The sequence below is a fragment of the Mastigoproctus giganteus genome, chromosome 10 (assembly GCF_048544385.1).
Source record: "Mastigoproctus giganteus isolate SK-2022 chromosome 10, ASM4854438v1, whole genome shotgun sequence".
Taxonomy (NCBI): domain Eukaryota; kingdom Metazoa; phylum Arthropoda; class Arachnida; order Uropygi; family Thelyphonidae; genus Mastigoproctus; species Mastigoproctus giganteus.
This window is the reverse complement of record NC_143584.1, coordinates 111,224,185-111,249,065: the sequence shown is the minus strand read 5'-3', so window position 1 is coordinate 111,249,065 and position 24,881 is coordinate 111,224,185. Positions and strand designations below refer to the sequence as shown.

The following is a 24,881-nucleotide window of genomic DNA, read 5'->3' as shown; positions in this document are numbered from 1 at the left end:
GGGTGAAGAGATTGGAATATCAGCTGCCTTAGTTTTTACTGGCGTTATTTGGAACAAAGCGTTAATGTTACTTAGAAATTGTCGTGAAACCCGATGCGCATGCGTTGTACTGTATGCAGTGACGTAACAAGTACAACCAACGCATGTGCCCAAGAAAACTCAATTGTGTGCAACAAGTGCACACAATTATGCTGATTAACATAGTGATGGTGCCAAAATCTACAGCCCAGCATTTGAAGGAATATCGTGAAAGAAAGGGAAGTTGGACAAAATGTGAATCCAGATGAAATTCAACAAGAGTGTTTCTTTATGCCTGGGAGTTCTCAAACTGCACCCAAAAAAAACTCTAGCTGAAATAATGAAGGAATATCGTGAACAGAAGAAAAGGAAATTATAAATTCAAACTATTCCGAATCATAATGAAATTCAACCACAGAGTTCTGCTAAACCTGATACTTGTCAGGAATCTAAAACTCCAGCAGAATGAATGAAGGAATATAGTGTACAAAAAAAAAAGGCGAAATTAGAAATGGCTAATAATGAGATTCTTGATTACATCCCTATGGTGTTTACACGAGCTGACAGAGTTTGAAAAACTGGTGTACAAAAATCCATTTGGATTTAGTTGTAATGTGATGATTTCTTGGGGACAAATGATGATGAAATTGTGGAACCTGTCAACAATGTTGATGAACTATTGATAATTCAATAACAAACATTATTATGGTCTGAAGATAAATATTTATGTATAGCACCTGGTCAGAAATCATCTCCAGGTTTCATATTTGATATACATGCAGTAGAACTTTCTTTTCCAGTTATGTATTTGGGACATACACAAAATTTAAAGGTGGATTGAAAATTACTCCCTTTATGATGGCATAGAGTGAAATTCATAGATCTGATGGTCGTGGAGTAACTCCCCAACGTTTGCTCTATATGGCAATGAAAATTATGCAAATGCATACCGGAGAAAATTTGCAAATTGCATTTAAATCAGTAGGAATAACAGCTAACATTACTCATTCTATATTAGAATCGAAAGAATTTATAAACAAGTCATTAGAGTAACTTGGTATTTCTAAAATCAGTTCCCAATTCAGCGTGTTATTGGAGTCAAGGTTAAACGTGTTTGCCATGATTCGTCAATTAGGAAAACCTACAATGTTCTTGACATTGAGTGCGTGTGAACCAACATGACCCATATTGCTATGCATGTTATACAAATTCAGATAAATGAGAAATTAACTAATGAAGTTATGGATCTACCTTACATGGAAAGAGCTACATTAATAAATGAAGACCCTGTAACGTGTGCCATATACTTCAATAAAATTGTTGAGAGTATACTCAATTTTAAAATCTGAAAACCTATAGTCCTTTTGGGAAATATCATATTGTGAATTTCTTTAAACGCATTAAATTTCAACATCAGGACAGTAATCTGAATAAGGTTACTGTCTTAGGAATACACATGCACACATTATTATGGATGAACAATGGACCATTAGAAGAAAAAGGTGGGATGGAAGAAGCAATCCAAATGCATTGTTCTATAGAGAAAACTTCAGATTATTCAAATTTATAGCAACATAAACATACTTTTACCTGTTATAAAAATAATAAACTGGCACAAATGCTGATTTGAAGCACCTTTTTGGCCACAGATGACAATTGAAGATTAGCTTATCAGAAAAAATATTGTAAAATGTGCAACTCATTAGAATTGGATAATCATGTTAATTTTGAAGAATTCCTTAAATCAAATCAATGCCAATCAGAAGAAGAATATCTAAATATTTTGAGGACTGGTATCAAATGATCACATATTTCTTAAACGCAAGATAGAAGAGAAATTTATGAATAATTACAATTCTTGGATTTTAGGAGTGCTCAAGTCTAATTCAGATTTACAATTTATCATAGAAGAATATTCAAGTGCAGCATATATAGTTGAATATGTGAATAAAACTAGCAGAGGAATAAGCAACCTGCAAAGGAAAATTTATAGAGCTACAAGAAGAATACCTTGATATGGATATAACTGATCTAACATGAGCATTAAGTGTAGATGTATTGAATTCTGTTGAGATGAGTTCACAAGAGGCAGCTTGGTGTTTACTGCGATACCCAATGTCTGTGATTTCAAGAGCAATTTTAATAAGTGCCAACAGTATGGCCACATGAGTGCCAGAAATTATGTAAATCAAAAGCTAAATTGGATGAACAAGCTGATAGTCTTTGGATATATGGAAAGATAGTATTATTGATAAATATGAAAAACAGGGAAAAACATTAAAAGATAACTCTTGCACAATTTACTGCTCATTATCGAAAAGGAGATGGGTGAAAAGACAGTTTCCTAAAATAATTCGGTATCGCAATTATAATAAGTCTTCATGAACATATATGCAAAATGGTAACTTTACACATAATTTTAGTTTCATAATGAGTTCCTGCTGTGAAGACGTTTTTAATTTTAATGGCTGCTGCTGTGACACTATTGGTCTCAAAGTAGAGTGGCAGCAATTCTTTATATACCTGGTACATAATCACATTTTTTTATTTTATTTATTTTGTATTTTCTGCTTTAAAAAGTAATGCTGTTCACAACTTTTCTTTAGTAGTAAATAAATAGAAAATTGAACTACTTGTGAAATATTTTTACATGTGTAATTAATTAGTATATATTATATCCCTTTATTAACACTTTTTTTCCTCTCTCCCCTTTCCCAGGCATCCTCAAAATGTGAAAGTAATGCATCTCCTGTAGAATCCACTCCAACTGAAGGTACTGTATCTGCCTGAATCTCCTCAAGCAGCAGACGTTGTTATAATTATTCAGTAGCATTCAGAGTTAGACCGCGTGCTTTGACATCCGAAGTAATACCTTAACACCTTGGAGGCAATTATGTTGCTGTGATCATCAAATTACAAAGCAACCAAATGCATAGTTCTTTTTGGAAGGTTGCAATTAATGATTGAAAGCAAGTGCTAATTTGAGTTTTGTATGAATGTTAAGATTTGAACTTTGTGGATGGCCTTCTTTGTGTTTGGCTTATCCTTCAAAGCATAAGAGGATAATCAGCCACCTACCATCTTTCACTTAACTTGATTAGTCATTAAGGCTGCCTCTGAATAAGCAGCTTTTTTAAAACTAATATGACTGCACTTTTACATAATGAAAAGAGATTTATCTAAACATGTTAGATCTATGTTGGTTCCAAAGTAACTTATTTCCCTGAAGAAAACTTCCACTGTTAAGGAAAACCAGGTTTATTTTGTCAAAATGTTTATTTTGACAGGTGGCATACTTTGTATACAGGTAATTAAAAAAAAATTTAAAAAAAGTTTCTAAAACTTGTATTTGAAATAAAAGACTTCAGAGAAATTTGTTAATCTTTTCTTTTGTGTTTGTATATATAACACTTACATATAAAGCAGTTCTTCCATTAGAAATTGCAAGAGATTAGTATTTATAACACAGTAATCTAATGCAAATATAAAATGCTTGCATTAGGTTACTGTCTTAGGAATACTGTAATTTCTTGCATTAGGTTACTAATAAAATGTATTTTTTTTTTTTTTTTTTTTTTAACAGTTCAGTGAAACATCACAGCCAAAATCTTGCATTAGCATTGATGTGGTCTACTAAATATGTAGCTACAGCTCTCCAAATATATGACAGAGAATTGGTCTTTTTGCAATAGCAGATTTTCTTCATCCTTTCAGCAAAAAAAAAAAAAAGTGAAACCACATTAAAATTGGAATTTAAAAAAAAAAAAAAAAAAATTGACTGTCTTATCATTAACATGTATGACTATAAGCAACACCTGAGAATAGTTTGCTGTAATTGTTCAGTTAGCCAAAAAAAAAAAAAAAAAAAAAAAAGCAGTAGCACCAAATTTAATTCTGCAGTTTTTTCATTTCTAGTGTAATGCATGTGATATGGCCAATGGATGATACTGCCTCTTGATATAGAAAGCAATAATGATGAATAAAAAAATTAATTTATTAAAATCATTAAAGATTTATTTTCAAAGAAAACGAAGTTAGCGTGGAGGTGGCAAATTATTCACATTGCTGGTAGTAAAAAAAAAAAAAAAAAAGTATCTTGTGGTTTCTATGTATGTGTAGGAATGAGTCAAAACACTGTCCAGCCCTGTTAATAAATTGAAGTCCTTTTTTTTGGTCAGTCTCAATTATAAAAGACCAATGAGAGATTGATTATGGAGACAATATATCATGAACATTAAAACAAGTTGATGGATGAGAAACTGATCTGTAGTATACCACAACATGAGCAGCAAACTTTACCATATACAGTCAGACCTCTCTTTAATGAACTTCCATATAGCAATTTTTTTTGATTTCCCCTCCCCAGTCATTACATTGAAAATGGTTTACGTATAACAAACTGATTTTGAGACACTGGATATGCATTGTTCACACATCTGGCCTTTAGGCAATAGTAGTGTCAACCATTCTGTAGAAAGCATGAATTAATCCCTTTAGATTTTAAGAGCTAAAAGATTCCACAATTTAGTGGTGCCCAGAAAATCTATACAACCAGCATGTCTACTGTACCAAGAAGTCTTGCTGGTGAACTGCTGTGTCCACAGCCATTGACAAAGATTAAGGCATATTCCCAATGTGGACATTGGCTCTGGTCAACCTGTCTTCTACTGTAAGCATATTACTAGATAATTAGGAGAGTGGTTTTCCTGGAAATTCATCTGTTTGGCAGAAATTAGCAATCCACATTTTCACTAAATTTCACCTGTCTCTTTTTACATGGCAGGTACAAGTGGTCCCTCAGTTTTGTTTTAGCTGCTGTGCAAGTAACCTTACTTTATTCTAACTAACCTTATTAGGAGAGAGTGACTTCCTTTATCCTGGATATTCATCTGTTTACATGGCAGGTACAAGTTATCCCTGTCAGTTTTGTTTTAGCTGCTGTCCAAGTAACTTCACAATGTCTAAGAGGAATTCCTTGAATGTTGTGGAAAAATTGGAAGTTGCTTAATGGTGTAGATTGGGGCATTAAAAAAAGAAAAAATTGTTTTAAAATTTAGTATCCCTGGCAGTGTCAATCATTGTGAAAAACCATGTTTTGATTCTCACACTGTTTGAGGAAATGGGTAATTTTGAAAAACAAGTGTCAAGCTTGTTTTCTTCCCTCTGAATACCTCATCTAAACTGCAGCCAGTGGACTGTTATCAAGGATTTGACAATGCACTACTGAAGGTGCATAATGAAAAAAATTATACTAAGAATAGAAACCAACCAACCTATAGATTCTGTTATAGATGTGCACATCAGAGTTGGTGAAAGTGTGGAGTCAAGATGTGACAGAAACAATTCAGAATTATTTTGCAAAAGCAGGTTTTGCTGAAATGCCAGTTAACAGCGATGGGAAGGATGAACCACTATAAGACATTGAACAATCGTGGAAAGAACTCCAAGAGAGGTTTGATCAGTAGATAAATTGTTCTTGACAAATTTTTAGGAGTTGATAATGCCATAGTAGCTGAATATCCAAGTGACTCTAATATTTTGGAAAGTATTCACAGAACTAGTGAAAATATCAGCAATGAGTTGGATGAAAACAAGGGCAATATTAAACCTTCCAAACATGAAATGTTGGCAGCATTTGAAATTCTGCATCGAGGCCTTCAGTGTGAAGAAAATGTATTTTAAGTGTTTAAAAAATGCGAACATTTTTATGAACGATGTACAGTAAAATCCAGTGTACAACAAAAAATAACCAAATATTTTACGAAGTGATTCTTAAAAGTGTATAAATATATTGTGCACATCATATAGTCATTTCTTAATATGTATGTATTAATAAATTGTTTTAAAATGTTAGAAAATTTATTCATTCCCACTTTATTTTTCTTTGTTGAAAAGGTCATATTTCTGTTTAATGAACACTCGATTAATGCGTTTCCGCACAAAACGGAAACGCATTAATCGAATATCATGACCAATAGAAAAAATTATAATTGGTCGTTGACCTTCTGAAATGTCCATAAAGAATTTTAAAAATACAGTAAACCCCCGCTATTCGCGGTTGCTGATTTAACATAAAATGAAACCTAAAAAAAATGTGAATTTTAAAGTGCCGTGAACATTTTCCGCCATAAAAAAGCACGGGCGTGGCTAAAATTATCTTTCCCAGTCAAAACAGCACTCAGTGGGTGGGGGGAGAGGGGTGACAAAATGGTGAGCGCGAATATTTCTCGCTAATCCTTGTTCAATATGTGTTATGCGCTTGTCATGGAAGGTTTCGTCGTTTGCTTTTAATTTATATGCTTATAAATTGAATAAATTTATAAATTGATATGCTTACAAAAGTGATAAATCTACTGTTTTGCAGTGCAAAACAGACTTTTTCGAGTGTGTTAACGGAAGAAAGCGACTTTATTGTGGACAAGTCCTTTCTAACCCGTACAAAAATATGGCTACGAATAACAAGGGAAATGTGAAAAGATCAAAGAAGGTGATGACATTAGCGAATAAAATTGAGTTATTAGACAAAATTTCTAATAGTGAAAGTGTCTCCTCAGTGGCAAAACATTATAAAAATCAATGAGTCAACGATACGATCAATCAAGAAATCGGAAGAAAAAATCTGCTGTAGTGTCCGTGAAAATGTGCTAATTGCTTCAAAAATTTGCTCTGTAACTCATGATGTTAAATTAGAAAAAATGGAAAAGGCTTTAAATCTGTGGATAGAAGACCGAACTCAAAATAAAATTCTGTTAAGTTCACTCATCATTCGTGAAAAGGCAAAATTCCTTTATCAACACTTTAGCAAAACTGGTGATAACACTGGCGGGATAAGTTTTAGCTAGCAAAGGCGCTGGTTTGAAAGATTTGTTTGAAATTTCTAATAAATATTACATTTAATATTAAATTGTTTCTTATTTTCATTTCGATGCCATATGCTTGTATTTCACTATGTGCTGTCTATGTACATAGTCATATTATGAAGGTACATATAATACATACATAGACAAATTTTTAGACTACTTTTTCTTATATATTTCATACTTTGGAACGGAACCCCTTTATTACTATGAGAGCCATAACTCAGTATTCACATTTTCGGTATTCGTGGCATTTCTCAGGAACGTAACTCCTGCGAATAGCGGGAGTTTACTGTACTTTTTAACAGTATATAATGTAACTGATAATGAAAATAATTATGGAATTAAATGTTTATTGCATAAAACAGCGGTTCTTAAACTGTGCGCTGCAGAATATTTTAAATTTTTGAGGGAAACGGCGATACTCGACATCTGTTGGACACCGCGCGAACTACTAGCTCAAGGTAGTTCACAGTTTCAGCATTTCTTATTAAGTTGTTTGGACCTAACTACTAAACAAAGCTGTTAGGTATTTCTTTTGGTCTGTGTGTGCCTTGAAAAAATTACTGAGACATTAAAAGGTGCCGTGAACCCAGAAACTTTGGGAACCTGTGACATAAAATACACAATGAAGAAATTACTGTTGCGGAAATATTTGAACAGTGTTGACTTTCTCTTTTCATCAATCAATTTCCGATAGCCGACAACAATCTTCTCTGGGCCCTGGTGAAATAAATATCGCAGAGAACATCAAACCTTTTGTTTGAGGTTCTATGCGATGCGAAAGATTTCATCTAATTCTTTTACCGTTATCTCCTTCGCGGTAACATTTTCATCTGGCTCATTTAAATTTTTAAATGCAAGTCTGCATTGACTTTATTAGCAGGAGACAAACACGTCTTCTTCCGATGGTTGATGGAACACACCGAGGCGGGCAGCAGGCAAACGTTTGTTTATTGACCGTACGACTTGCGGTAAGCTTAATGCGCGATTCAAATCTTTTTCAACTATCGCAAAAAAAAAAAAAGATCGCATTAACTGGAAATTTGCATAGTGAAAAGTGGTATCATTTTTCAAATAGCGCTAACTGAATATCGCGTTAATCGAACTCACGCTATGCGAGGCCTAGCTGTATTGTGTTATTGGGATGATTTGTAACTGATGTGATCTAATCATCATCATCACAGCCATTTTCAATCCACTGCAGGATGAAGGCCTCTCCAGCAACTTTCCAGTTCCTTCTGTTTTGGGCATTGGCCATCCATTTACTACTCAAAAACTCATGAATTTCATCTATCCATCTCCGCCTTTGTCTTCCAGGTTTTCTTCTAGCTCCTCTTGGGTACCATTCTGTTATTTTCTTAGTCCATCTGTCATCATGTCTTCGAGCTATGTGTTCTGCCCAAGACCATTTTAGTTCTTTAGTTTTGATAAGAATGTCCTTTACTTGAGTTTGCTGCCTAATCCATGTGTTTCTCTTCTTATCTAACAGTCTAATTCCCAATATAATTCGTTCCATTCTTCGCTGTGTAGTTCTTAGCTTCTCTTCCATTCTTTTGGTGAGTGCCCAAGTTTCACTTCCATAAGTCATGGTGGGGAGTATACATTGATTCATTATTTTACGTTTCAGACAAACTGGGATATTGCTCTTCAGTATGTGACTATATTTCCTGAATGCTATCCATCCAAAATTTATTCTTCTCTTGACTTCCAGCCATTTATCATTATTACAGCTAATAACTTGTCCCAGATAAGTATATGACTCCACCTTTTCAATTACTGCTCCTTCAATCATTATTTCCCTTTCCATGGCATACTTGTTCATCATTACTTTTGTTTTAGCCATATTCATCTTTAGTCCAAAATCCTTACTAACTGTGCATAACTGATTAAGATTTTTCTCTAATTCTTTGGGATCGTGGCTTATGACCACAATGTCATCTGCAAATCGTAAATGGTTTAGGTACTCTCCGTTCGCATTGACGCCTTTCTGCGACCAGTCTAATCTTCTGAAAGCTTCCTCAAGGGCAGCAGTAAACAGCTTCGGAGATATTGTGTCTCCTTGTCAAACTCCTTTCTCGATTTTAAATTTGCTACTGTCTTTGTCTAGTCTAATAAAGGATGTAGCACTCTCATATTTTCTTCAAAATTATAATATATGGGATATCTATGCCTTGTCTTTCCAGTGCCCGAAACATTGCCTTATGCTGTATGGAGTCAAATGCCTTTTCATAATCCACAAATGCCAGGCATAATGGTGTTTTATATTCATTTGCTTTCTCCATTAGCTGTGATATTACGTGAAGGTGATCCATAGTTGAGAATCCTGTCCTAAAGCCAGCTTGCTCTTTCGGCTGATTCTCATCAAGTATTCTTTCTAATCTGTTAGTAATGACCCTTGTGAACAATTTGTAGATATGGGATAACAAGCTAATTGGTCTATAATTTCCAATTTCTGATTTATCTCCTTTCTTATGCAGCAAAACTATGATTGCATTATTCCACTGCTTAGGCATAACACCTTTTCTAATGCACTTTGTGAAGAGCCTTGCCAGTTTTTGTGTTATGTCTCTTCCTCCCAATTTTAACAACTCTACAGTAACTTCATCTTCCCCGGGGCTTTCCGATTCTTCATTTTCTTCAATGCATGTTCTACCTCATCAGGAAGAATATCGGGTATGTCGTATGTGTTGCTACTTTGCAATCCATCTTCCCCACTGCTGGTATCATTCCCTCGCTCCTTGTATAATTCTCTATAGTAGTCTTTTGCTATTTGAATTATACCTTCTCTGCTGTTTATAAGTACACCATCGCTATTCTTCAGTTTCAGTATCATTTGTCTTTCTGTATTACTGCTCATGGCTGCTGATTTAAATCATTTGTTTTCCCTTAATGCTTGTTCTACTTTTCTTGTATTAAATCTTCTTATGTCCTCTCTGAGTCTCTTTCTAATGGCTTTGCATAACTCAGTATACTCGATTTTCTCCCTGTCAGTGTTTTTCTTGCTCTTCATTTGTCGTCTTTGGTTCATCCAAAGACGACAAATGAAGAGCAAGTGATCTAATGTGAGCATGTGATCTAATGATGTGTTATAACTCCAAATATTTAAAACATTAAATCTCATAGCAGAAGCTGTTGGCATTATAGATAAATTTGTTAATTTGTGGACTTCATCTGGTAGGCTGCTCATTTTCTGTCAAGAATTCCTTAAGACCAAAGCATGTTTCCATAGTCAAAAGACTACTGACTCCAAAAGAGTTCATAGATAGTAAGTTGCCTATAAGAGTTAAATATCTAGGGAAGTACTCCATATTTCATTTCTAGTAACAATGATTTCATGAAGGAATTCACTTCCATCGTAGAAGAAAAATTTATCCATTTAACAAGAGTTAAGTTGGTATTGGCAAGTTATTAGTAAAGGCCAAAAAAAACCAACAGTTCAGGATCTCCAGAATACGTTAAAATCTGGCACACTTTGCAATCCAAAAATACTGGCACTCATATCAGCAATAACTTTGTCTTCAAGAATCTGGGGGGGGGGGATTTCTTTCTTTATAAAATCTTGTCCTTCTTCGTGGCCAGCAAGATTTAAACTGTATAAATAACATGTCTTTGTTCTCACAGCAGAACAAACTTACCTTTGCAACAAGTTGCCCTGGTATTGCGCTACTTTCAAACAGTTGTCTTTTCCAAAAGGTTAACTGGCCATTTGTTTAAAAGATAAGATTGCTATGGCAGACAGCCTGCTTCATTAAATAGCAGGTCTCTAGTAAAATGTCCTGTGGTCAGGCACAGAATATACATAATCAGTTTCCTTCACTGAAACAACTGAGAATAAATATGAAAGTGAAACTGTAGACTACATTTAAATTTGTAAATGAAAATAAAAATTTACAGATTTAAATAAATGAAAATAAAATCATTATGTATAATTAGAAAAGCTTCCTAAAATAAAGTAAAAGTAATGTTGGTAGGTTTACACTTGTATCTCATCTCCATCAACCACAAATTCTCCCACTTTGTACAGCCAAATTAGAGATTAAATATGATATTGTGATCTCCCATGTGTCAATATCCAAAAACAATACCTTCTTGTGTAGTGGCCAACCTGGCTAACACAGAGGGAGGGGATATCACTTGCCAGCATTCTATAACTTTTAAGCTGAAGCAGGTGTTTGTTTAGAAAATGTGACACAAATTTTATAACAGAATTAATTTTTTAAAATATGTATTTAAAATCACAGTTAGTACTATGATAAAGGAACCACTTTGTGGCAGTGATCACAGTATACTGATGTGGTTGTTGTTGTTGTTCTGGAGGCTTAATGGCACATAAGCTGCTAAGGCTATAATGTGCCTATTCACTTCTTATATTAAAACATACTGATGTGGGATTTACTTAAAAATGTAACTACTATCAGGGGTAAAGGGAAGGGTTTTTGCTTTCATAAAGATGACTATAGAGAGTTAAATTCTGTACAGTGAGAACAACTGATGATGTTACCAACAGTAAATTTTAAATGGGAAGCATTCAAGAAATTAATCTTGGAAGCTACTAGGCTTTTCATACCAATTAAGAAATACTAATCAAGGTTTAGGCCAGCCTAAATGGATGTCAGATGACCTAGTGAGACTTGTGGCAGAGAAGAAAAATGCATGGGATGCATATAAATTATCAAGATACAGATGCCTATGGTAGATATAAGATATAATTCAAGTCATGAAGGATGTTAGGCAGATTGCAAGAAATCTTTGGCAAAGGATGCAAAGAAAAACAGCAAAGACTTCTTTAATTAAGTAAATTCTAGAAGGAAGAGGATGAATCAGATTGATCCACTTGATGTCGATGGTTCAATTGTTGATGCACCTGAGGTAGTTGACAAACTGAACGAGTATTTTGCATCTACATTCACACATGAGGAATTATTCAGGGAGATGAATGCCAGAAGTTTACCAAATTCTGGCAGGGAGCTAAATGATTTTGTAATAATAGAGCAAAGTTGAGGAGAAATTGTTAAAGTTGAACATAAGAAAGGCACTTGGGGTGGGTGGGATCTATCCTGTTATATTAAAGGAGGCAGCAAAGGAAGTAAGCAAACCCTTATCCATAATTATGAAAACTTCCTTGGACTCGGGGGCAGTCCCCATTTACTGGAGATGTGTATATGTATCAACAATTCACAAAGGGTGACACGAGTTATTACAGACCAGTTAGTCTAACTTTGGTTCCAGGGAAAATAATGGAGTCACTGGTTAAGGAAGCAATTCAGGATCATCTAAACAAGACTGCAGTTATAGTTCAGACACAGCATGGGTTTGTTAAGGGGAAGTCTTGTCTGACTAATATGATTGGATACTATGATGTGGTCGCATAACTGGATGCAAAAAATAATTTTGATATCATATACTTGGATTTTAGGAAATTTTGATTCTGTGGTACATGGAAAACTAGTGTACAAATTGGAGCAGTATGGCATTAAGGGCAAGTTGACTAAAAAAATGGTTGAGTGGGAGAAGACAGAGTGGTAATTAATGGACACTGCTCTTCGTGAAATGGTGTTATTAATGGAGGCCCCAAGGTTCGGTGTTGGGCCCATTGTTGTTTTCTGTATTTATCAATGATATTGATAAATACAGATGTGCAGGGTTAATGTCTAAGTTTGCAGATGATACGAAGGTTGGTAGGTTGTTAATGACAGTAATGATAGTACGCTACTGCAACAGAATCTGGAAAAGTTGAGCAGATGGGCTGAGAGGTGGCAAATGAAGTTTAACATTGACAAATGCAGCAAAGTACTGCATATGGGTAGCAGTAACCCCAGAGTAACGTACCAGTTGGATGGTACTGTACTCAGGGTAGTGGAGAATGAAAAGGACCTGAGGGTAATTGTGCAGTCAGATATGAAGTTTTCTGAGCAGTGCAGACAGATTTCAAGAGTAGCTCATGGGATCTTGTCAATGATATATAGGAATTTTGCTAGCAGAGGTAAGGAGGTGATTGTCCCCTTGTATAAGCAATGGTCAGGCCACACCTTGAGTACTGCATACAGGTCTAGAGGCATCATTTTAGGAAGGATGTAGAGCTGCTGGAATGAGTACAGAGAAGGGCAATGAGAGGAACAAAGGGTTGTTCTTACCAAGAAAGGCTTATTTTCTGCAAATTACAATGTCTGGAGACTAGGCACCTGTGAGGTGATCCAATTGAGGTGTATAAGATCTTGAATGGTTTGAGCACACTCAATGCTGATGGGATTCTTCCTCTTGCTCAGATTACTCATCTGAGGGGACATCAATTAAAATTGAGAAAAGACAACTATAGAAAAATGTGCAGAAATTTGCTTTTAGCCAGCGGGTGGTTGATAGTTGGAACAAGGCCAACAACTTGAATAAGTTCAAGACAGAACTAGACAAACATTTGAAGTGAATGGATATGTGAAATGGAAAAGGGTGTTTTTTTTTTTTGGCTAATGCTATATAAGTTTGCTTTCTTGCTTCATATGCCCCTACTAATGCAAATACTTTTTTTTACACCAAAAAAAGCAACCAGCAGATTATCAGCCATTTTCAATCCACTGCAGGATGAAGGCCTCTCCAGCAACTTTCCAGTTCCTTCTGTTTTGCGCAATGGCCATACATTTACTACCCACAAACTCATGAATTTCATCTGTCCATCTCCGTTGTTGTCTTCCAGGTTTTCTTCTAGCTCCTATTAGGTACCATTGTGTTATTCTCTTAATCCATCTGTCATCTTGTCTTTGAGCTGTGTCCAGCCCAAGACCATTTTAGTTCTTTAGTTTTGATAAGAATGTCCTCTACTTGAGTTTGCTACTTAATCCATGTGTTTGTCTTCTTATCTAACAGTCTGATTCCCAATATGATTTGTTCACTTCTTCGCTGTATAGTTCTCAGCTTCTCTTCCATTCTTTTGGTGAGTGCCCAAGTTTCACTTCCATAAATCATGGTGGATAGTATACATTGGTTCATTATTTTACGTTTCAGACAAATTGGGAAATTGCTCCTCAGTATGTGACCATATTTCCTGAATGCTATCCATCCAAAATTTATTCTTCTCTTGACTTTCAGCCATTTATCATTATTACAGCTAATGACTTGTCCCAAATAAGTATATGACTCCACCTTTTCAATTACTGCCCCTTCAATAATTATATCCCTTTCTGTGGCATACTTGTTATCATTACTTTTGTTTCAGCCATATTCATCATTATAAAATATATATGTTATATGATATTTATTACAATAATATAATTATAAAAATTAGCTTTCATAATACAAATTATAATATATATATATATATATATATATAATTTTATTCTTTATATAGAGGTACTAAGTAAACATGAATTATAGATCACCACATTAAAAAGATGAAATAAATGAAATAAACATATAAATTTTAAAAAATAATAAGTTTACTTAAACCCAAATTACGTGGCACCCCTGGAATGTTGTTGCGGCACACCGGTTGAAAACCACTGGTTTAGGTACTCTCCATTCACATTGACTCCTTTCTGCAACCAGTCTAATCTTCTGAAAGCTTCCTCAAGGGCAGCAGTAAACAACTTCAGAGATATTGTGTCGCCTTTTCGAACTCCTTTCCCAATTTTACATTTGCTACTGTCTTTGTCTGGTCTAATAAAGGAGGTAGCATTCTCATATATTTTCTTCAATATATTTTCTCATATATTTTCTATGCCTTGTCTTTCCAGTGCCCGAAACATTGCCTTATGCTGTATGGAGTAAAATGCCTTTTCATAATCCACAAATGCCAGGCATAATGGTGTTTTATATTCATTTGCTTTCTCCATTAGCTGTGATATTACGTAAAGGTGATCCATAGTTGAGAATCCTATCCTAAAGCGAGCTTGCTCTTTCGTTTGATTCTCATGAAGTATTCTTTGTAATCTGTTAGTAATGACCCTGGTGAACAACTTGTAGATGTGGGATAAAAAGCTAATTGGTCTACAATTTCCAATTTCTGATTTATCTCCTTTCTTATGCAGCAAAACTATGCATTATTCCACTCCTTAGGCATGACACCTTCTCTAATGCATTTTGTGAAGTCTTGCCAATTTTTGTGCTATGTGTCTTCCTCCCAATTTTAACAACTCTACAGTAACTTCATCTTCCCCTGGGGCTTTCTGATTCTTCAACGCATGTTCTACCTCTTCAGGAAAGAAGAGGTAGAACATGCATATACTGGCATGTCATATATGTTACTAATTTGCAATCCATCTTCCCCACTGCTGGCATCATTCCCTCCCTCCTTGTATAATTCTCTATAGTAGTCTGCTATTTGAATTATGCCTTCTCTGCTATTTATATATACACCATTGCTATTCTTCAGTTTCAGTATATTTGTCTTTCTGTATTACTGCTAATGGCTGCTGATTTAAGTCCTTTGTTTTCCCTTAATGCTTGTTCTACTTTTCTTGTGTTATATCTTCTTATTTCCTCTCTGAGTCTATTTCTAATGGCTTTGCATAACTTAATATACTAATTTTCTCCTTGTTAGTGTTTATCTTGCTCTTCATTTGTCGTCTTCGGTTCATCATGACAAGTGTTTATTGACTAATTTTTTCTTCTTTGAATTTCTTTTTACCTATAGGTTTCTTGGGCTTTATCACTTTCAGAAAGTTGTAATATTCCTTGTCAGTGTCTTGGTCCTGAACAGTCTGCAGAAGCTCAAACTTGTTCTTAAGTTCCAGTACATACTGTTTTTTCTCCTCTTCTGTTATCTTATTGACCTTCATATTATTCTCGAGTCAGTTTTTTTCCTTTCTTTTCTTACATCTATGTCAAGTGTGCATCTTACCATTCTGTGATCACTTTCAACATTTACCTTCTTCAGGACGGTAACCTCATTCACGATATATCTTCTGCTGTTAGTGAGGATGAAATCTATTTCATTAGTTGTTAATCCATTTGAGCTCTTCCATGTCCACTTTCTGTTCATCCTTTTCTTGAAAAAAGTGTTCATTACTGACAGTCCTCAAGATTCTGCAAATTCCACAAGTCTTTCACCTCTTTCATTTCTTTCACCAATTCCAAAATTTCTTATAGTTCCCCTTTCTGCACTGTTTTGTCTCTTTCCAACATTAGCATTGAAGTCCCCATAACAATAGTGTAGTATGTTTTCTGCTCATCTAGAAGACTCAATTTCTGTATACATTTCTTCAACCTCTTCATCATCATGGCTCGATGTTGGTGCATAAATCATTATCTCCTTTAGCTTGTACCTCTTAGAAGTCCTGACACCCTTGGTGATGTACTTTTGAAATCCAAAATGTTGTTTTTTATATCTTTATGGACCAGAAAGCCAACTCCACCTTCGCTCCTTTGATATTCCAATTCACATTTTCTAATTCCTTTTCCAGCTCTAATATCCTGTCTTCACCAATGAGCGATCTTACATTGTAACAGGCCAAGTTCAGTTTCCGTGCATGGCAGCCTGGTCGTACCCAGAGATTCTTAACAGATAACCAATATTATTAGTAGTAGTAGTGGGGAAAATGATGCAAAGAGAAAAAAAATACACACTACCCATTGCATCTGTCCATCCCCTCTAATCATATGTGTAATTCTTCTTAAATTTATTCAAACTACTACTTCCACAATGTGAGATGTTAGTTTGTTCCAACAAACAATTACTATCTTTAGTATCTGACTTAGAGCAAATTTGCCCCCATCCATCCTACAGAATTACATTTACAATTTAAGTTTACTCAATCCATGTAAAGGTTTAAACATTTAATCAGGTCTTTCCCAAGTGCTTAGTTTCCAAGTACTGCAATTTGGAACCAAAGTCTTGTGCAAAGAGTATTAGTAGTAGCAAATGATTAATCAGTCCAAACTAGAGTTTGAACAGGCTAAGAGTAGAAAACTTGCTTCTTGCCCTAATGGTAGCCAAGCATTCTGGTCTCTTGCCAAAGCTATTGGTCGCAACTTTTGCCCATCTCTGCTCCCACCTTTGTCCAAACCAGATGGTTCTGTTGTCACTTCAACCAAGGAAAAGCTGATCTGCTAGCATCCCATTTTTCTTCCAACTCATGCATTAATGATCTTGGTAAAACACCTCCCACCATGCTCCATTCAATGCCACCTGTGGTCTTCCATCAAAAGGATGTCAGAAGGATTTTGACGAATCATGATGCTAAGAAAGCTCCAGGTCCCGATGGTATTTCTCCACTTGTTCTCAAAACCTGTGCTCCTGAACTTACTCCTGTTCTTTGCCACCTTTTTTCACTTTCTTATTCCAAACGTGTTTTTCCTTCTGCTTGGAAATTTGCTCATATCCAGCCAGTTCCTAAAAAGGGTGACAAATCTCTCCCATCCAATTATCGTCCCATTGCAATTATTTCTACTCTTTCTAAAGTAATGGAGAAATCAATTAACCGCCAACTCTTAAACTACCTAGAAACCTTCCGTCTGATCAACGATTGCCAGTATGGATTCTGTCAGTGTCGATCCACTGGTGATATTCTGGCTTATGTTACCCATTTATGGACTAATTCAATGGAAAGGTTCAGTGAAACACAAGTAGTTGCTCTTGACATCTTAAAGGCTTTCGATCATGTTTGGCATAAAGGTCTTCTAAACAAGCTTCCATCTTATGGTTTGCCAACTGTTTTTAGTAATTGGTTATCCAGTTTTCTCTCTAATCGCTCACTGAGGGTGATGGTACATGGCTCCCTGTCTTCTAACTTCTCCACTAATGCCGCTGTCCCCCAAGGTTCACTTCTTTCCCCCACTCTTTTCCTCTGGTATATTAATGACCTTCTTCCATTGACTCGAAATCCTATCCATAGTTTTGCCAATGATAGCACATTGCATTTTACTTTCCATTTTGAGAAACCTTGCCCTGCTCAATCAGCTGCGACTTCTCGAAAATCTGCTTCCAATTCCTTAAATGCCAATATTCAGGTAATTGTCTAGTGGGGCAAAGACAACTTAGTTTATTTCGACCCTTCTAAAACTCAGTCATCTTATATCTCACAAAAAGGATTCTTCTGCTCCTATGCTTATCTTTAGTGACACTCTGATTTCTAGGCAAAATGATATATCTCTTTTGGGGATTACCCTGACTTCTAATCTCTCTTGGCACAAGCACATTACAAATATTGTTTCCTCTGCATCTAAAAAACTTGGTTTTTAGATGGAACTATATTCCATTGCTGGGCGGATTTGCAATTTATACAGAGTGAGCAGCTGTTTGGAAGAAAAGTAACGCCGAGAGTGTAAGAGAAAACCAAGTTTTTTAGATGCAGAGGAAGCAATATTTGTAATGTGCTTGTGCCAAGATAGATTAGAAGTCAGGGTAATCCTCAAAAGAGATATATCATTTTGCCTAGAAATGATATATCTCTTTATATCACAAATCCACCCTGCCATGGTATATTGTTCCCACATCTGGGGTGGTACCCCCAAAACCTCTCTCAGGCTTCTAACTTCTCCACTAATGCCGGTGTCCCCCAAGGCCTCTTCTACAGATACTTCCATGGGCACTGTTCTTCTGAATTGGCTTCTATAATTCCCGATCTCTCTTTCAAAACAGTCCGAACACGTGACGCCACGAGCCAACATCCATTTACTGTCCAACTTCAAACTCACAGAACCAACTTTTCATCTTCCTCGTTTATTCATTCAACTGCCGTTTTCTGGAACAACCTTCCTTCATACATATTTCCAGAAAATTACAGTCTACAGAAGTTCAAGTCCAATGTCAACAAATATCTTCTTTCGTCTTCTCAACCTCCAACCCAAGCACGGTACTAAGTACTATAGGTTCTAATACCTCTCGTGTTTGGGGTTTACATAAAAAAAATAAAAATTATGCAGGAAAGAAGTTTATACAGCACAAAAAAAAATACCATATCACCTCTCCATTCATTTTAAGAGTTTGTCTAGTTCTTCCATCAATTTATTCAAACTACCTACTAGTTGAAGACAAATTACTGCACATCTATTCTACAACCATCCTAACTCAATTTTAATTTATGTCCTCTCATGTGAATAGTGTGAGCAAGAGAAAGGATTCCATCATCATTGAATTACTCAATCCATTCAGGACCACAATCAGATCTCCTCACAGGCGCCTAGTTTCCGCATGCTGCAATTTGTAGAACTAATCTTGTTGCTCTTGTTTGCAACTACTCCAACAGATCTACATCTTAACGCAAATTAGGCTTCCAGACCTATATGCAGTACATGAAATGTAGCCTAACCATTGCCTCATACAATGGTATAATTACCTCCTCCCTACCGAAAAAATTCCTGTATATCATTGACAGAACTCGATTGGCTGTCTTTGCAACCTGTCTGCAATGCTCGAAGAACTTCATATCTGACTGCAAAATTACCCCCAGATCTTTTTAATTCTACACTGCCCTGAGTACGATAGCACACAGTGGGTACGTTAATGTGGGATTGCTGCTATCCATATGAAGTACCTTGCATTTGTTAAACTTCAATTGTCTCTGCTCAGCTCATCTGCCTGATTTATCTATATCTTGTCGCAATAGCATCCTCTGATTTCTCTCATTAACCAACCTGGAACCTTTGTATCATCTGCAACTTAGACATTTGGCCCAATGTGCCTTCATTAGTATCATTCATAAATTTTGAAAACAACAACGGGCCCAGCATTGAATCTTGGCAGGGGGCACTCTGCTAATAGCTTCTGTCCAAGAAGAGCAGTACCCATTGATAACAACTCTGTCTTCTCCCACTCAACCATCCCTTTATCCATAGCAGGAACTTCACTGCCCCGACCTGTTAATTTATTTTAATTTTCACACTCCAAATAGATTTACTCAATATAAAAAATTGTATGGATTATGGCAGGCTCAGTCCCACCAATTGTTTTTACATTTAATAAATATTTTAAATTTAGATCTTCTATTGACATTCATTCTTTCACACAGCCATTCTTAGATTTTATTTTTATAGCTCGTTTTACACAGGTTTAAAATGTATTTAAATTTCATAAATTTTTTTCAGAATTTTAATTAGGAATCATTTATTTATATCTTGTATTTACATAGTGTTTTAGCTTTTACCTTATTCAGTATTTATTTTATGTTACAGTTTTACTATGTTTTATTGACAGTTTTAACAGATTCTAAAGACTAAAAAACATTTTTTTTTCCCTTCTTATCTATTTTTTGTCTCTCTTTCATTATTATATTTTTTCAGTAGATTTTAATTGGGATTTGACATCTAATGCATGATGAAATTAATAAAATAAAATAAAATAAAAAATAAATAAAACTTGTGCCTAATGCCACACTCCTCGAATTTGTACAGCAGTCTTTTGCATGGAACAGTGTCAAAAGCATTACTGAAATCTGCCATTCCAGTAGACAAGTCCACGGACAAAAACAAAACTGTTCACATGCAATTTCATTGTACTGTATACAACGTTCTGTGGAGTTGGGGTGGTTTGTTACATGCATTAATTTTGAGATTTGTTATTTTTAGTCATTATTTTGTAGGAAAAAAAAACAAATTGGGAATCACAGAAACTCCAAATACATTCGTACACATTAGCCATGGAGAAAATCACAATCACGACAAAATTTTCGCCTATTGCCTGTCTTTCACAAATCACAGAACACTATGATGAGACTGACATTAATACTTTTGTTCAAAAATATTTCCTTATACAGTGTTGGAATGATGAGTAGGTTAGTTATTAATATATACTTAAATTGTAGGGGAACAATCAAATTATAAGGCACAATCAAATAAATGCTTTAATTTGTTTGGAATCAATGGCAGATAATGTGCCATTGGCTAATAGTTCAACTACCTGCTGAAGTCATGATCTTGTTTCCAAGTGTCAGTCCATACTTGTTTACATATAATCAGACATTATATGGGATGCTGTAAATGTTCTTTCTAGTCTATTCTAATCAGTCTGCTGTCAGTTGCACAGTAATTTGCTGTTTTTCTGGAAGGTAATGTAAATTTTTGTCTAGTGGATACTTTGATTTCGTTCAGCGGGTTTAATATTCATCTCTCTGCATCAGCAACAGTAGTGCTGTGATCCTATGTGCCACTATCAGGAAAAATAAAATTTGCTGCCCTCCTGAACTGCTACCCATAGGCAGCACCTACCCATTTGCAGTGGCCCTAAACAGCGATAATTTGAAACTTAATCCAGATTTGTTTGTTTGTTTGTTTGTTTGGGGATTTTTTTTGGCGCATGGGCGTCTATGGCCACAATGTGCCATACATAGGTTAGTATTTATGCTATTTCTTTATGGATCGAGAGGCAGGTAACTGATTATTGACTAGCTAAAGGAGGTGGTATACATTGATTGCTTTGAGAAAGTTAAAAATCTTTGAGACATCTGTTTTATTGCCCAAAAGTGAACTAAGCGTAAGTGGTTCTTCAGTTGAGGCTGGATTGAAGTGATTCTGGCGTTCTATTGCCAATTTTGTGCATTCCACAAGGATATGTTTCACTGAAAGCACTGTTTTACAGTGATCACACTGGGGGTGAATCTCCCCTCTTAAAAGGTAACCATGAGTAATATTAGTGTGACCTATACGGAGACGAGCTAGTATTACCTCCTGTTGTCGAATTGCACTGAGACTTGAAGGCCATTGCTCAAGATTTGGCTTGATACTTCGAAGCTTATTTTCAAGCTGGTTTTGCCACGTTGATTGCCACTGGTACATGCATTTTTCCTGTATTATTCATCTATAATCTTGATGTGGAACTCTCCACTGTACATCAGGTGGTAAGTCGGCCGCTTTTGCAGCATTGTCCGCTAATTCATTTCCTGGAATTCCCATATGTCCTGGGACCCAACAGAAATGTATGGTTCTTCCAAGCTCAGATAAGGTATATAAAGAGTTTATTATTTCTTTTACGACTGGGTGGGTGATGTTCATGGTGTTTTCCAGGGCTTGAAGTGCACTTAGAGAATCAGAGAAAATTATACTGTTTTCAATATTGGAGGTCTCGATATGCTTCAGTGCAACCTGAATTGCCAATAGTTTGGCGGAAAATATACTGAACTCATGTGGCAGTTGGTAGGCCAATGTTATGTTCGGAAAAACTGCGGCGATTCCAACGTGGGTGTCATTCTTTGACCCATCTGTATGAACTACAACAAAGTTTGGAAACTGCTCCACCACTGCAAGGTACAATTGCAAGAAATTTTCTTTATGTAGTGCAGATTTATCCCATTTATTAAGGTATTTATCACATAAAGGTGGAGTAATGCTCCACGGAGCAAGGAATAGTGGAGGGGTATTTGAGATATTATCAAAACTCAGATTAAGTTCTTCTAGAAGATGTCTTATTCTTATACCTAATGGTCACTTAGCAGTAGGGCGGTTATGGTATAACCTGCTGTGTTGGGGGGTGAAAAGTAATTCCCAATTTGGGTGTTCAGGCATAGATCTTATTTTATATGCATAGCGTAATATAAGTTGTTGCCTTCTGATAGAGAGAGGGGGTTCGTGAGCTTCGGCATATAGACTTTGTGTTGGAGACGTGCGATATGCTCCTAGAGCAATGCGTATTGCACTATGATGGAGAGGATCAAGCCAGCGAAGGACACTAGGCCTTGCTGAGCTATACACTGGTGCCCCATAGTCAAGTTTTGATCTTATTAAAGATCTGTATAGCCGTAATAAGGTAAGGCGATCAGCTCCCCACTTTGTTGCTGAGAGAACCCGGATAATATTTAATTTTTGTTGGCAGGATGTTCTTAGTCTTTTAATGTGTTCCAGGAATGTAAGCTTATGATCTAAGGTGATTCCTAAGAATCGTATGCTGGGTTGAACTGCTATTGGTTGTCCCTTCAGTTGTAGTTCCGGGTGTGGGTGCAATTTACGTTGTCGGCAAAAATGGATGCACAACGTTTTTTGAGAACAAAGCTGAAAACCATTGGTTTGTGCCCATGTACTGATCTTATTTATTGCCCCTTGTAACTGTCTCTCGATCGTATTCATGTTTTTCGCATGGCAAGAAATACTAAGGTCATCTACGAACAGTGCCTTATCGATAGTGTTTGGAAGTTGTTCAGCAATGGTGTTTATTGCAATTATAAAGAGTGTAGCACTAAGTACAGAGCCCTGGGGAACTCCTTCTTCTTGAAAAAATAGTTCCGACAGTGAAGTTTTAAATCGAACCTGGAAAGTTCGCTTGTCTAGGAAGTTGCGTATGAAAATCGGGAGATGGTCCCAAAGTCCATGGCGGTGTAATTCGCGGAGTATTCCATACTTCCACGTGGAATCATAGGCCTTGCTGATGTCAAAGCAAACCATTACATGGTGTTCCGATCTAAGGAATGCATTCCGAATGGAATTCTCTAGTTTTACTAGTATATCTAGTGTTGATCTGTTCTGTCGAATGCCGAATTGTGCAGAATGTAAGAGATTGAAATTTTCCAGGTACCATATCAGTCGACGGTTCACATCTTTTCCAGAATTTTGCAAAGGCAACTGGTCAAGGCAATGGGTCTATAGCTAGTAGGGTTTGTTGGGTCTTTTCCTGGTTTAAGGAATGCAAGGACTGTAGCGTGGTGCCATTGTTCAGGGAATGTGTATTCCCGGTAGAGCCTATTGAACAGATCAAGAAGTGACTGCAGTGATTCAGCACTTAGTTCCTGTATCATTGAATAATGGATATTATCTGGTCCTACAGCGCTACGCCTAGATGTTGACAAGGCTCTATGTAGTTCGTGGATAGTGAATGGTAAGTTATATTGTTCTTCTGCTTTTGAAGAAAAGTTTAACTTTTGTTTTTCTGAATTTGCTTTGAATCTTCTGAAGGCTGGTATGTAACTTTCTGTTGCTGATGTTTTGGCAAAAGTTTCTCCTAGTATATTGGCAATTTGGTTAGGGTCAGAAATGTTCTGCCCTCTCCATTCCATGATAGGCTGAGGTGTCGTTTGATATTTACCACTCATTTTCCTGATTGTTTTCTAAATTTTATGTGTGGGAGTTGCTTGATTGATGGTTGAAGTGAAGCGAATCCAAGCGGCCTTTTTATTACTGCGTCTAACATACCTGGCTCTTGCTCTAACGCGTTTAAACTGAATGAGATTAGCTGTGGTTGGATAGCGCCTAAAAGTATTCCAAGCTTTATTTTGGTCTCTTTTTGCTGCACGGCATTCATCATTCCACCATATTTTTGGGTGTTCAGGTAATTTTGAGGAGGATTTTGGTATAGCTTGTCCTGCTGCGTGTAGTATAGTTTTTGTGACATACTCAACCGCTTCCCTGGTTGGGGATTTTTGTATAATTTCAGGGTCCAGTTTAGCTAATTTTTTATACATCTCCCAGTCTGCTTTATCAATTAGCCACTGAGGAATTCTAGTAAGATGATAAGAGGGTTTATTTAGTAATTCAATTGTAATGGGAAAGTGATCACTATGCAGTGGATCATTGTTTGCCGTCCACTTTAGAGTAGGATACAAAGTTGCAGAACAGATAGACAGGTCTATTGCAGTATATGTTCCAGAAGGAAGGTGAACATAAGTAGGTGACCCGTCATTTAGAAGGAGAAGGTTGTTATCATCTAAACATTTTTCAATTAGTTTTCCTCTTTGGTCGATATTGTTGTTACCCCATAGTGTGTGATGACAATTTAAGTCTCCCAGAATGAGGAAAGGTGTGGGGAGTTGAGCTATGAGGTTGTTTAGATCATTTTGTTGGATGGAAAAGCTTGGTGGAATATATAAGGAGCAGATTGTAATATGGATGTCAGCAGCTACACGGACCGCTATTGCCTCGAGGGGAGAGTTCAGTAAGACCTGTTTGACAGGAACATATGGGTTTGTTATAACAGCTACACCACCATGTGCAGTATTTTGATCGGTTCTATCTTTTCTAAAGATATTGTAATAAGACAGTTTTGGTGTGTCTTGAGGTTTGAAATACGTCTCTTGGAGGCAGAGACATATTGGTGTGTATTTAGAGGTAAGGTCGTATAGGTCATTAATATTGGCACGGAAACCACGACAATTC

General features: G+C 36.1%; 1 protein-coding gene across 3 annotated transcripts in view; it reads left to right on the top strand.

Annotated features, from left to right (window-relative positions):
• The window catches only part of LOC150079221 (uncharacterized), a 229,452-nt gene extending 226,118 nt beyond the window's left edge, over nt 1–3,334 (top strand). For all 3 annotated transcript variants that reach the window (XM_090383647.1, XM_090383648.1, XM_090383649.1), the window contains one exon: nt 2,737–3,334. In XM_090383647.1, coding sequence (XP_090239773.1) covers nt 2,737–2,808 — 72 coding nt within the window. In that variant the 3' untranslated portion in view covers nt 2,809–3,334. The remainder of the gene's footprint in view (nt 1–2,736) is intronic.
• The last annotated feature ends 21,547 nt before the right edge of the window (nt 3,335–24,881 follow it).